This window comes from Pieris rapae, chromosome 3, assembly GCF_905147795.1.
Source record: "Pieris rapae chromosome 3, ilPieRapa1.1, whole genome shotgun sequence".
NCBI classification, from domain to species: Eukaryota; Metazoa; Arthropoda; class Insecta; order Lepidoptera; family Pieridae; genus Pieris; species Pieris rapae.
In genome coordinates this window covers 989628-1004417 of record NC_059511.1, presented here as the reverse complement: position 1 = coordinate 1004417, position 14790 = coordinate 989628, and the positions used below count along the sequence as shown (strand labels likewise).

The following is a 14790-nucleotide window of genomic DNA, read 5'->3' as shown; positions in this document are numbered from 1 at the left end:
TGGTGAAGAGGAGCACGCACATTGGGTATCGGGAAATAGTCCTCCACAGAAGGGGGCAAAATAGGAAATAGTAAGTAAATAGTAATAGTCTCCTTCTGCTTAGTAAAATCGTTTTGGATTCTAGTAATTTTAGTCGGTAATGGTCGGCAGTCAAATTAGGAGGGAGTGGTTGAGTTCCACATACTTCTGTTACATTACTGATACTCAATTATATTCTAATATTTAAACAGTTCTACTGTATTGCTTCTAATTATGTTTTAGACAAGATGGTTCATGTTTCTGTATGTAATGTAGAGTTAATAATAATAATAATAAAAATATAGAAGTAGAACATTCATTATAAAAAACTACACAGTCAGTCATCATAAAAAGTTTATTTTTACTTGAAGACATAGGTACTGCATTAGGTACTGAAAGATCAACGATTTTTTTACATTAGAGGAGGCAAGTGGGTAGGAGGCTCTCATGATTTTAAGTAATACCCATGGAAACTTATTGCCAGAGGTCTTGCAAGTGCATTGCCAACCTTTGAGGAATTGGTACGCTCGTTTCTTAAATCGAATTGGTTCGGAAATACTTTAGGGGGCAACTGGTTCCACATTGTGGTGGTGCGCGGAAAAAATTGCCTTAAAGACGCTTAGTATTGTGTTGCACACGGTTAAGATCCCATTGGGAGTTTGACCCCACAGCTGATATTGAACGGCTATTAGTTTATCCATTGTTGACATTAATAAAAAAAACGAAAGCTTCATTTTATTTTCATCGTCATCCTTGGTACTTTGCCTTGAGAGCTTTTAATTTTTCCGGATATGCTAAAGCCAACAATTGTGAAAACATATTATATTTTTCAGATTCCTGCGGTGGGCAGTTTTGGCAGCTCGTCTTTATCATTTGAGATATTGATTCTGAAATAAAATATATATTTTAGCCACAAATCGTATCCAAAAAATAGTAATTTAGTTTTAAGTAACGTATTAGGGAAGAGAATCCTTAAATCATGGGGTATCTGATATGAAAGTAATGTTAAAGAGTATACTGAGTTTCTCTTTATGACAGATTTTTTATCTGTTAAGTTTAATTTAGACTAAAATAAGCTTTAAATCTATCGTTATTATTATCTATTACAATCAGAAATCAGATGCTTAGACGGACAAGTATAATTGATATAAATATGATTTGTATATTAATACTATGTTTTACTAATACATGCGGGTGGAGACAGGGTATAGATAAAAGTAGTGACAAAGACAACTCATAGGTTAAGAGGGTAAGATAGAGAAAGGAGACGGGTATAGAGAACTAGGCACAATAACAAGAACGTATGACCCTTATTTTAATATAAATAGCATACACATTAGTAAAAAATTGTTAGTTGGCTTTATCAATACAATTTAACGAACTGGGCTGTATCAACCAGTGCCTGTTATAAATTGTCTTTAAGTTTTCATGGTTTAAAGTTATGAATACTTTTAATAATAATAATAATGACAAAAGAGTAACTATTATCATTAAACATTGAATAGTCATTATTTTATAGATGTAGAAACATTGACAAATCAAAGAAAACACTAGTATTAACGGTTTGGGACTAATTTGAATTTGATAGTATTAGGCTAACAGCTGACAATAACGCCATTCCTTTAACGTTTAACATTAATAATAAAGACAAATAAAAATAAAATAAAACAGACTCTCAAATAGTCGTTAAATTGTACATCGATTAATATCGACAAATAAAACAAACTATAAACGGGTTTTAACTAATTTGACTTGATTATAATCATAATGACAATGGCAGCTGACACAAATGCCATAGTTTCAACATTTATATTAAAGACCATTAAATTACTATTACTATATACTTTAAAAATCTAATAAACTACAAGTATGTCGAACTGATTTGACTTTGACACTGTCAATACACGCGCCCTGTGACGTATTTGACAATGACAGCCGAAACCAGCGCCATTGCTCCGACTGTTTTTTGTTTTTTATTAATAACACGCCTATTATTATACATTAAGATAATTATTACCTTTAAACTGCTGCATATCACCGCACGGCGCCTGCTCCATCAAACAAGCAAAAACATGTTTCCTCTCCTTTTCATTTTTAAGCAAATTGACTAAGTCTAAATCTTCTATACTCTTTATTTCCTTACTATTTATGATAGCAATACATGCTATACACGATATAAGTATTAATAGTCCTATTTTGGTCATTGTAAGGAACTGAAACAAAATATACTAGCATTAATTGAAAGTCCTAGAACCTTTCTGTACCGTACGAGCCAAATAAACCTTTGCTTATTATGCTTATAAGGTAGTTTTAGCGCCTTAGGATAAAAATGGTTTAAAACCTTTGACAACGATATAATCTGAATTTCCTAGAGATTTTTTAGAAATTCCTTTAGAGTTAAAAAAAAAATACCACATTTAGCTTATCTCAAATGCGTTTTGACATACGGAAGTCATACTTAGCATTAAATCTCTCAGGCTAACCCTAAGACTTCCAACTATTTCGTTCATCACGGACAGAGCATGTTCCGGCTGTGAACGCCTACAAGACTGTCCTATCTCCGATCTGACCTTTCCTGACCGACTGGGGTAGACTAAATCTAGTCCAATTTAACCCCAAGCCCCCAACTAAAAACACTCCTTTGTCTCCACTTCTTTCTTCGAAGACACTGTCCTTAAAGCCAGCGAAGCGGAAGCGTTCGTTTCGCGGTCACTTGGAAGAGAAGACTAAATTATACTCTAAGAAGCTGGGTGTGCAAGGCGAGATGGTACTTCATTCCGGGCCACCGGCACCATGTGGAACCAGCTGCCCAAAGAACTCGTCCGACCAGCTCCTCAAAACCGTACTAATTCTAAAAAGATCCGGTCTTCTGGTAATGATGGTGTCTATGGGCGGGTGGTATTAATAACACCTGGGGAGTCTCCTGCCTCCTCCTACATAACAAAAGCATGCTTCTCATGCTCGCTTTACAAGAACAAAGGACAAACATAGAAGATATATCAATACTCTCAGTGAGCGGAGATTTGGAATTATACGTTAGAAGGTGTATATCCAAAATCTAATAATCGCCCTGATCTATGATAACGTATATATACTTTATGTATAAACGAATACTAAGAGTAAATAAAACTTACCTTTATTATATCAAAGCAGCAATTGAAATATAACTTTACCCCATTAGACTTTTATACTAGCGATAATTATACTCCATGCAGATAATTGTGTAAAATGCAATCCTTTGTGATGATAAAGACGTACCGGTTATGTAATTACACAATTACTAATTCAAACTAACTAACTACCTCTATCGGCAAGAAAGTTGCGGCAAAAGAGCAAGATCTAAAATGCTAGAAACTTCGCTCATACTACGATAGCCTTTTAAAATTTTGTAACTCTCTTCTTGACTGGAATATTAAAGTCTTCGCTCACAGTTCCTTTCTTCTTATAAGCAAGAGGCAGTCTAAACTAAGTATTACTTCCGTGTGCCAAAATAATTTTAACAATTGTAACGGCCTCAGCAGCTGAGAGGCGTAACTTAATTTCCAGTTTCATTTTTGTTAGAAGTTGTAGTTACAGAAGAACAGTGCTGGCTGATAGTTACTGTGTTTAGATTATATTTATTGATGCTACATATGCAATACTTGCAAAGTCACCTTCACGCCTTGGCAAGTGATATGAATCTCATGGAATAGATCCATTCGAGTCCAAAAGATAATCCCTTACTTCTAAATCGATCATATCTAGGTAACAAATTTCTGTATCTGTTTCATGATCATATGTCAATCTAATAAGCAAGTAAGCCTTGTGCCTGGCGCACACCGCCGACTTTTTGCATCTAAAGCTAGGTTCTGACCTATGTTACGTTCAAACAATACAATGTAACATCGCATGCTCGTTTGAACTCTGCGTTCCATAGTCAGGCAAGATATCCAAGGTTGTATTGGGATTTTTGATTTACAATTAATCATTCTCTGTACATTTATATAAAATACATAGGCTAAGAAAAAACCCTGTATTTTATAGAAAAAGAAAAAACCGAGAGTTTTTTTATATAAAATATACCTTATATTTTATAAAAAAAACTCTCGGTTTTTGCCACTTTGAAATATATTTCTATTTATAATTCATACCTCTACCGCGAGAAATGAATAAGACAATATTCAAATCTGATTTATTGGAACGAAATTCCATATCGAGCGTTACGAAAGGGAGCTAGACGGAAAAAATAAGACGAAAAGTTGTAACCGCGAAGCTAGCGACATCTCTATGATGGAACGGGAACTCTTTCGTGAAAAAATGGACATAGGTGTCAATAGATGTCTCTATCTTCAGATTTGTTGTCAAAATGAAACAATAAATTATTACAAAATAATAATTTTAGGCACTTTCATTACTAAAATTGAGCCCACTGATTAAGGTTATATTACACTATATTTTTTAATTAAAAAAAATACAATTCCTTCACTAATTAATTGAAAGTAACTTCGTTCCATCCGGGTGTCACTTGCAAGTTTTTATTCAATAACATTATCTTAATAACTAATTACACCTATTTACACATATATAATATTATTCTAGTGAGCTATTAATTAGATGTATCGCGCACCTTCAGCTGTTAAGATTTGGAACACACGTGGGCCGTGTCAGCAGATGATCAAAGTTCAAATAAAATATAATTAAAATTGCTCTTCAGTTGCTAAGATTTCGAACACACGTGATCCATATCATATATTATCAGCAGTTGGTTGATGTTCAGATGATGAAATCTGAACAATATATATTTAAATAAATAAAAATATTATAAAAACTAAAGAAAATTAAGAACTAAACAAAACTGAACAAACATTACTATTATTAGAGCTTTATTCATGAATCCATACAAAAATTGGTTAGTTAACAGTTCTTAATATAAGTATTAGTTGTGTTAAATTAAGTTTGTTTTAGTGGTCTTGTAATTTGTGGCCCGTTTTAGAGTATCACTTATTCCACGTCATTAAATTCGAACCTGTTGGCATCCCTACTCATCGGCAAAGAAGATAGAGGGTGTTGGCCGAGAGAAAAAGCCGGCGTAAAAAACTCTCGGTACTCTTTTAAAAAAGAAAAGCAAATCATCAAACAATTCTATAATATTTAAAACAAATATAGCAAATTAATTATAAGTAGCCTGCCCAGCACTAGTCCCAGGCCCTTTTATCAACTAGATAATCACTAACTTTATAATAAGCCATTTTACACAGCTTTTCTTTAATAAATTTCTTGAATTTAATAAAAGGCAGAGATAAAAGAGCCTTTGGGATTTTAATTAAGGAAGAGTATTCCTATTCCAAAAAAAAATCTCTGATTGATCTCGATGCATTGGTTAGATTTAATTCTCTTGTTTGGATAATAATGATCTTACGTTGAAATTACATAATTTTAACTATTATGACGTGGGCGCCTTTTTCATTTTTATGATTGTACTATTCATTATAAGAAAAATAAGAGTACATATACTAAAACTATCTACATTCAATGTATTTTAAACGGTAAATTAAATATATTAATTTTAGATACCATGAGAGGATTATAATAAAAGATAATGCATACGATATTATGGATAGTAAAATTGAGCTCGTTAAATAGATAAAGATAATAATTATGTTTTTCCGCTGTTTTTTCTATAAATTCTAAACATTGTAGTTAGTTCCCATGAGTTTGAGTGACAAGTTAATCTAAAAGTTAACAATGTAAGTAATAAAATTAAACTTTTTTTATAAATAATAAGACAAAAAAAATATAGTTTTAAAAATGTATCAAAAGATGGAATTATGTATTATTATAACATAAAAAAAGGTTCAAACATCTGCAAAAGGATGCTATTATTAAAAAAAATATTAAATACATTTAACTAAGTAATACGTAATTTGGCTGCTCATGATCCAGGTGATTTACGGCCATACCCAATCTAGAGAGAGAGAGATATATCTAAGATATAGAAAATTCAGATCGGTGTATGTGGATAGACCTTTGTATGAAAATAACTTAACATTCATTTGTTTTCTGTTTCTGTAAATTGTGTAAGACACATGTTTAATGTTATATAAATGTGTTTATTATAATTAATATTTATAATAGTTATTAACATGCTATAACGCTGTTAGTATAGCTTAGTCATGAAAGTGTGAACTAATCTAATTATGGGTAAAATTAAAGGTTTAATTGTTTAATTATCATAATTTTCATCACCGTTTTCTTGATATGGCAATAACTTACTTACCTAGTTTTCATGCGTCGTGGTCATCATGGTAAATGTGTCTGTGTTGTGAAATAATTAAATATTTATTAAATGGAAAAATATTCAATTAGATTAAATTACTTTAAATAATTTTCAATAATAATCAGCCGTTCAATAAGAGACATAGAATCAACGACAATAAGAGTCTAATAAACTCTTTGTCACAAATTTGAATAACTAAGTTTAGCCTATAAGTTTGACAACAATTGATTGTAAATACATATAGTATACGTAAAGACTTATTATTATAACTGATGTTCTTATTATATGACTTGATAAAAAGTAATGTATCATTTGCATGCCTATTTTTGTGTGGATTTTTATGATAGATCGTTATAAATGTACCATTTTCTTGCAAATAAATTTATTATTACTATCATAACATGTTCCCAAAAAAATCTGTGGTGATACTAGGTCTGGGCCTCAAATTGGTCAATCAAATAATCAAGTAGGTGATCAGCCTCCCGTGCCACTATATCGACTTTTTTGTCTAATGCATGGCGGTTTCCTCACGATGTTTTCCTTCACTGTTCGAGCGAATTTTAGACGCACAAAAGACAAAAAGTCCATTGGTTCAGTGATGTTAGTCGTACTCTAAATTAGACCATCACTGCACCTCATGCTCCTAATCTAATCTTAAAGCAACGAATTATATTGAAAAGGAGAAAAACAATTGCTGCACTGTAAATACCAGCAGAATGACCAGCGCTGTGGAACAGTCTGCTCCTCAGCATAATGCTGAGCCAGGGCCAATGACAACCACAGCTTGCACGCATTACATTCTTTAAACGTTTAAAAAAAAATGTTGTCTCTCATTTTTTTTTCTTTTTTTTTCTTCTATTACTGTTATTTTGTGTGTTTCTGTGAGTGTATTTTGTTAGTAATTAATGATATGTCTATGTCCGTGTCTACAAAGTGAAAATGATTTTCAGATGTTTCTTTTCATCATATCCTTCCTGATCTTATCCCAGGGAATATTTGGCTATGACGAAAAATATAACAACGTGGATGTGGATAAGATAATCTCTGATGACACTCTATTACTGGCCTACATCAACTGTTTTCTTGACAAGGGTCCTTGTGACACCGAATTTGCGCAGGATTACCGAGGTATCTATTATTTTTTTTATAAAAAAATATATTTGTTAACACATTGAATGCCTTAACAATGGAATGGAATGGACCAAAACTATTTATGTCGAATTTTATTATTGTAAATGATAATAATATAAAAAGATAATTTTTCGGTACCGAGTGGTCGGCATACAGCATGTCGGGTGCCGAATATTCGGATCCTAGTATTTGGCACCCGACGACAAAATGAACGGGACGCTAGCACGGATACGAGTGGGCGGCACCGCTGCTGAATGTGTTAAGAATAAACTTGATTACTTTGAAACTCATCTCAAAAGTGCTCAAAAATTATGATTAAATGGCTAATTTTGATCTTGAATCATTTAAAGTTCATCATCATATGAGTACATAAGAAAAAAAAATCAAATATTGTGAAGATAGGAAATTTTTATCAGAACATATCAACAAAAATCCTACCCGGTTTTCCATGAAGCTTCCGTAATCACAATACATGAAACTAAGCGCGAACATTTTTCATCAGCGTTAAATACTCCGTTAAAAAATTGTCTGCCATTCTGTTTTCAGACATGCTACCGGAAGTGATAGCTACAGCCTGCGGCAAATGTTCAGATATTCAAAGAAAGAACGTCCGAAAACTAATCACAATAATATTCGAGAAAAAAACAGCATTGGCGGCTGAACTCCAGGCGAAATATGATCCTGAGAGTAAATTTCAAGATAAAATTGCCGCTTTGATGAAGGACGACTAATGATGGTTGGATGGGATGACGTTTAGAAATGGGAACCTCTTTCTTGGCTAGACTTTTGTATGTAGAAATTCGTACTTTTGCAGTTGCAACAATGGACTATCATTTAACAATTTTAAAATAAAACTTGTACAGTGGAGCATTAATAATTGTTTTATTTTATTCATAAACTGTTTAAATATAACTTGATAGAAATATTGTATAAAATATATATTATTTCACTTTCCGTTACACATTTTACTCTTTTTAAAAATAACCTATATTAACATACATGAATATGAGAATTTATTGTGTTGATTCATACTCATTCGTTTCGGATTAGGGATACACTTTGTTGATTAAATAGACTACATTCGAGTCATCGCGGCACCTGTCTTGTAGTGTTCTTTCATTGCAACTTTGCGCAAATTTTTTATAAGGCGCAAAGTTTTTCCATACAATTGACATTGGGCTTACTTATTTATTTATTTATTTATTCGGAAACCAAACAGAAACATCCTTTTAATAAAAACAAAGTCAAAAATAAAACACAAAACAAACACACTGGACGCATCCACAATAGGTTACACTTATACAAACGACTATACTTACGACTGCAATATTGGCTTTTAGAGCCGCGGATTAAAGAGTAATTACCCACCCTACGGATGTTACGAAAGCTAGTATGAAATTACACACACAAACACACAGAAACGTCGTAATCAGTACTGCGGTTGAAATAGGTACAAAGTACTTGATATCGGTAACAGTCAACAAATTTCCCATTGTAATAACAAATAAATATAAATAATACCTGTAAAAACTTATTCTAGTACATTACCTTTTACTAAATTATCGGCACGTCGGTTAATTTTTATTTTACAGCTTGTCCTTTGACATAGGCCTCCATCCTCTCAGTGACTAGGTATACGCGGGCTGTACGGGGTATTTGTTGTGTTTCCCCGAGGGAGTCGGTATGGAATAAATTTAAGGAACTAAATATTATGACATTATCCGGTCAATATATTCTTGAAGCTTGTACAAAAAAATTAAACGATTTTAAAACAAATGGTGACTTTCACCAGTATAATACGCGAAATAGAACTAATTTGAGTGTGCGACCAACCAGGCTCCAGAAGATAAACCACTTCTTGTATGGAAATTGTATTTTACAACAGACTCACAAGCGAAATTAGAGAACTATCACTAAATAACTTTAAAGCCCTCGTTAAAAGTAGGTAAATTAATTAATAAAGCTTTTTATTAATGTGACGAATACTTAAATGATGCTAATCCTTGGGATTGATTTGCTCCAGTTCAAACAATTTGTATTAAAAACGTGGCAATTGAATAGAGTGGCGGAAAGTTTCTTGTCAGTTCTTCTTACCCGCTCTACGCCCTTGACTTGCGAAGTGGTAGTAAATGTAAATTTACAATTAATTTAATTTTTTTGACGTTCATTAGTGTACTTGTTTACCTCGAATCTAAATGAATAAAAATATTTTGTTGTTGTTGTAGCCGCATAGTGCAAGCGGCTCTTATATCGTAATCCAATCATTTTATTTGTTTTCCTCGTTCCAGCCAATCCACAGCTTTTTTCGTCTATTTAACGGAAAACTGGCCTTCATCAGATATGACAAACTAATTGTAATCATAACCTAAGCTAAGTATTTGTTAATAGCCCAATCAATTTGGCTAAAAAGAGATCAGCCACTATTAAAACTCATATGATTAATTCTAATACATATTTGTTGTAATTTAGTATGTTAATAATATTATCAGAATGTCTCGTTAGTCTATAGAGTGAAAAAAACAGACGTGACTTTCCCGATAATCGATGTAGACGTGCAGATGTCTGACAACCAATTCTATATAGAATTAAATGAAACATCTGCTTCCATCTACTCAATTAATTTAACGGGATATGCCTGAAACACGAAACATTAAAGGTTTTGACCATAGTCATCATCGTCTTGTGACTAATTTAAACCGTGGTAAAAAATAAACAGAGATTTAACGATTGCACAGATTACATTATACAACCGCTTACGTCACGCTGCAGCCTGGCGCAACTGACCTCGCCTGACACACAAACACACATACAAGCCTTACTCAACATTTATGTCTCACTGATTCATTTATCTCTTGAAGTATTCTAATAGTGGTGTAGTGATATACATAATCATATTTTAAATCACGAAATATACAGTTCAAAATTACCCATAGTATTATCATTTTATCCACCTTCAGAAATTTCCCAAAATAATTACAGGAATTTCTTAAATTGAGACCAAAAACCTCACGAATTAATTTTTTAAAAATCATTGGAAAATAAAATAAATATGGCAAGAATATCGAGCAATTTTCTTCTTTTTAGAGTGTTACACATAAAAAATCTATGTTCACTTGGATTCAGCCCGTTGTAACAGGATATATCATTAAATCCTGGGCTAAAGCTAACTGTTTATTTTAATAATAATAACAATAATAATCATCTTTAACGTATGCCAATTTAATTTATTATTTATGTTCATCGAGTGCTGAGGAACAAAAACCGCCAGCATATATATATTTAACAAGAGCGTATAGCAATTCTTAAAAGGCCGGCAATGCACTCAAGTGTCCATGGGCAGCGGTATCACTTAACATCAGGTGAGCCGTTTGCCCCTTGTTCTATTGGTTATATAATAAGTTAAATTTTTTACATAAAAAAAAAAGTTTTCTTTATTACATCCCTACAATATGTTTTTACTTTTTTAAACACTTTATATTATGTTTTTAATAGTTGTATATGTTAGAGGTAAATCAGAAATGTTCAATTGAAAAATAAGATTTTATACACATATTTGCCATTCAAAACCATTCTAACTACAAGTACCTAGACTTAAAGTTGCAGATTTTCATCAAAATGTCTAAAAATCAAGAGGTTAAAAATATAAAACAAAAATTATCACAATTTCTTTATTATATCAGTCTACACAAGCACATTCAAATGCCCCGTGTTTTTTAATATTTTTTATCACAATCTTATATGTTATAACAATTCATTGGAGCCTCATTATAAAGTCAATCTTGGTACACAATTAATATTATGTCGATGGGAATTAGAGAATAAAAATGAACTTTGAAAAGGGTTAGTAGATAGGTTATGATTTAACGATCACCTAAAATCAGTATAAAAGCAAACAATATATTTTACTGCCCGATGCTTTGTCCATCAGTCGTTAATTAGGCAAATTAAATTGTTATTTATAATTTCGTTGCCTAGATACACCATTGTGTACTACCTACCGTTTAAAAAAAAAGGAGTATTAAAAATTTAGCTTCCTTGGATGAATTTATCAAAGTTTTCTCTGTGTTTGCCTGTTGGGTCGTTCTTCTTGACGAGCTCGTCCCATTGCTTGGGATGTTTCTGCTGGATGGCCTTAATAACTTTTTTGATGTTGCTTTTCTGTTTTTCACTGCATTTTCCGCAGGTCGTCTCTATTGCCTCTGGTAAGTGCTCTAAAGAAGACACAGTTATATTAATGATACTGATATTCATGGTAACAAGGTTATAGACGTCTTGAGGAATCCGGTATGTCCAACGATAGGTGACATGTGTCAGGCATAAGGGCTGAGGCTCACTTGATGTTAAGTGAGCCCGCCGCCCATGGACAAAGAATGTTGCAGATTATTTCATGTATTAATAAATACTATATGAATAAATGATTTTTGATTTTGATTTTGCAGAGTGATGTAATGACCTATTTACAGTTGTTGCACGCATATTACAAATAAAAATAATTAACGCACAGCCCTTATAATGCAACTTAAAATTCATACCGAAACCATAAAGATTAAAGAGAGCGGATCGGTGCCCTGCAATATGATTGCAACAAATATTATTGCAGAATGCTATGACATAACAACAACATAACACCTCAGCAACTTCTTTATATAATAGGCAATTTATAACGGTAAATAACATCAGTCGCTATATATAAATCACAGTCTTATGTAAAGGAAAATCTGGAAGACTTCCGTGTATGGAGCGGAGTTGTCTTTACTATATTGGAAAGTTTCATTCTTGTGATTACGTGTGAGAATCTGGTTGAGTTTAACACACAATTTCATTTAAAAATGTATGAAGTATGATTATTTAAGTATACGTTTGTGTGTGATGTACAGAAAAGTGGAGCAAAAAACTGCTTAACTGGTGCTCAAGGTACAGCAAACGCAAAAGAGGGAGACAACTGAGGTGTGAACCACATTAAAGAAACGGCAGGTGGTACATGGCAGAGAGTGGCACGGTGCAGAAAGGAATGGCGAGATTTGGAGGAGGCCTTTGCCAAAAAAGGGCACACAGATGCACCAGAATTGGATTAAAGTGGAAATTTATTTAAATGTATATAAAATATAATCTAAAATGTATCTGAATAAAGGCTGTTATTATTATCATTATTGTGTGTGATATTTATTAAATATACTTATGTATTCAAGTAATTAAGAAATGTATTACTTTATAAGAAATTATCCTCTTAGTGAACCAAGGCCGGCTACGTCCTTGAATCAACCTCGACCTTTATGTATAGTAACGCAATGTATCCTGTGCGCACATTGCAAGACTACACAAGTATTGTAAATATACATTATTTATATTTTGTCGCGCCATTTGAATATAAAAGTCTCCTTAACTAAATCTGATTTAAAAAAATACCAATGAGAAATTAACTTTAGGTATATACAGGTAAAAACAATCGTTAATGATTTTCATCTTATGTAGTATTTTTGTGATCAAGGCTGCACAATTCAAATTTATATTTTAAAGAAATCCATCGCAAGCAAACCATGTCTTCCAGTGAAAATCGGGGATATGCGTTTGGCACAAATGCCTGATCATCTACGAACACGTATGACTCATGCTTTTTACATTTTCCTCAACACTTAAAGGTTTGAGGTAAATTGCAAGTTGACCTAATGCATCTATTGGTAGTTTGTACAAAATATTGGGGTCATAGCATACTAAAAACCGGTATACTGTATAATTAATTCAATCTTATCGTGATTGTACTTAGTCAATTTAATTTACTTTTGAAACATTAAATCTATCTAATAAAATAATGTTAAGATTTTCTTTTTTAAATATTTTGTTTACATATATACGATACGATTTTTCATAGATAAAGTACAACGATGTGTCGAATGATTTCAAATATATTTATACAAAAATGTGGATTTGTTTGTAATATGACATCGTCGGAAACACCTTTTTTTACGATAGGACAGTTTTTTTAATGCAAAGATTTTCTTTTTTATTTATTTTGTTTACCTAAATACGATACGATTATTAATACATAAATGTGTCGAAAGATTTCAAATATATTTCTACAATAATGTGATTTTTAAGGTGACATCGTCAAAAACAACTTTAATTATGATAGGACAGTTTTTTTAATCATCAGTTCATGTAAGAAACTTTGTACTTACTTTTGAAGTCAGCTCCTTCTGAGGTGCATCTGCCTTTGTCCAAGAAACAGTTGATGTATGTCTTCAGAAGTCGTTCATTAGAGATCAAAGTGTCGACATCAAAGTTATCGTACTTTGAACTATATTTCTCTACAGCCGACACCGCAAGAACCAAACACGCTAAGACAAAGACGGCCCTCATCATAAAATCTGAAATAATTTGACTGTTAAAGCATTTCATTTGAATAAAATTAATCCAAAAAATACTAGCCAACAGAGACACAATCAAATGAGACTATAAATTTAACATGCTGGCCGATTTATATGTTATAAGTAATAATGCAGCTATATTTATATTTTGTTGAAAATTTAAATAAAAGAGTAACGTTCTAAACTAATATTCTATACAATGTACTCAAGAATAACTGTATACTTTATGCTTTATTATTATTATTCTTACTCAGTTAACGCGTGTAATAAACAAAAAAATCGCGTTGTCTCACTGAAAACGAGTTACGCGATTATTAATAAATTGACAAATGGAAAAACGGAAGAATAGCATCAAACCGATAGTATATATGTGATAATCGAATTTCGAATACAAAGCACTATAAACACTGTATCAAATAGACAATGGAACGTTCTCCCCTTCCAAGAACATGTATGGAATACGTAATTCGTAAAGCAAATTCTGACACTACATTTGTCACAAACCTTTTACTCGGTATAAGGGACCCAAAGAACTAGCCAATGCAGAGTGCGACATTGCTTTTATATTGACCACGATAAATCTACCACTACCAACGGCGCATAGTTCACAGCAGTGGTTTTACGCAAGCAATTCTGCGCCTTTCGTATGATATAGTAAGGCTGGTGGTATCACTTTTATTCGTAACTGTTGATGCCGAAATTGTATTGGCCACGCAGATATTGCCAGGAAATTGTTGAGTAACATAAAATTCCCTGAAGGAGGATGGTAATACGGTTTTGTTTTGTTTTATGAATTAGAAATGTATTGTTTGTTCTCAGGTATGATAGCGTATTTCAACCCTGACTGGGTTAAACGTCAATACATTTAGTTTAATCTATTAAATACTTATTGATCATACTGATTAGACTTCTTATACTGATTCATGACTAAAGGAAAAATTCCTGTGAAATGGGCGAAAAAATATTGCAATTTATAAATATTTAAATTTTTGGTTACAAAAACAGTACAACCATTATTTG

General features: G+C 32.3%; 2 protein-coding genes across 2 annotated transcripts; one reads left to right on the top strand and one right to left on the bottom strand.

The window, feature by feature from the left end:
- The first annotated feature begins 5686 nt into the window (after positions 1-5686).
- Positions 5687-8268, top strand: LOC111001988 (ejaculatory bulb-specific protein 3-like). The gene is made up of 3 exons (XM_022272073.2): positions 5687-5744; positions 7225-7402; positions 7952-8268. The coding sequence occupies exons 2-3, from the start codon at positions 7225-7227 to the stop codon at positions 8134-8136; spliced, it is 363 nt and encodes a 120-aa protein (XP_022127765.2). The 5' UTR covers positions 5687-5744; the 3' UTR covers positions 8137-8268.
- Positions 8269-11059: 2791 nt separating this feature from the next.
- On the bottom strand, positions 11060-14404 carry LOC111001993 (ejaculatory bulb-specific protein 3). The gene is made up of 3 exons (XM_022272080.2): positions 14275-14404; positions 13582-13770; positions 11060-11616 (listed from the first exon to the last, which is right to left on the bottom strand). The coding sequence occupies exons 1-3, from the start codon at positions 14324-14326 to the stop codon at positions 11432-11434; spliced, it is 426 nt and encodes a 141-aa protein (XP_022127772.1). The 5' UTR covers positions 14327-14404; the 3' UTR covers positions 11060-11431.
- Between the last annotated feature and the right edge of the window lie 386 nt (positions 14405-14790).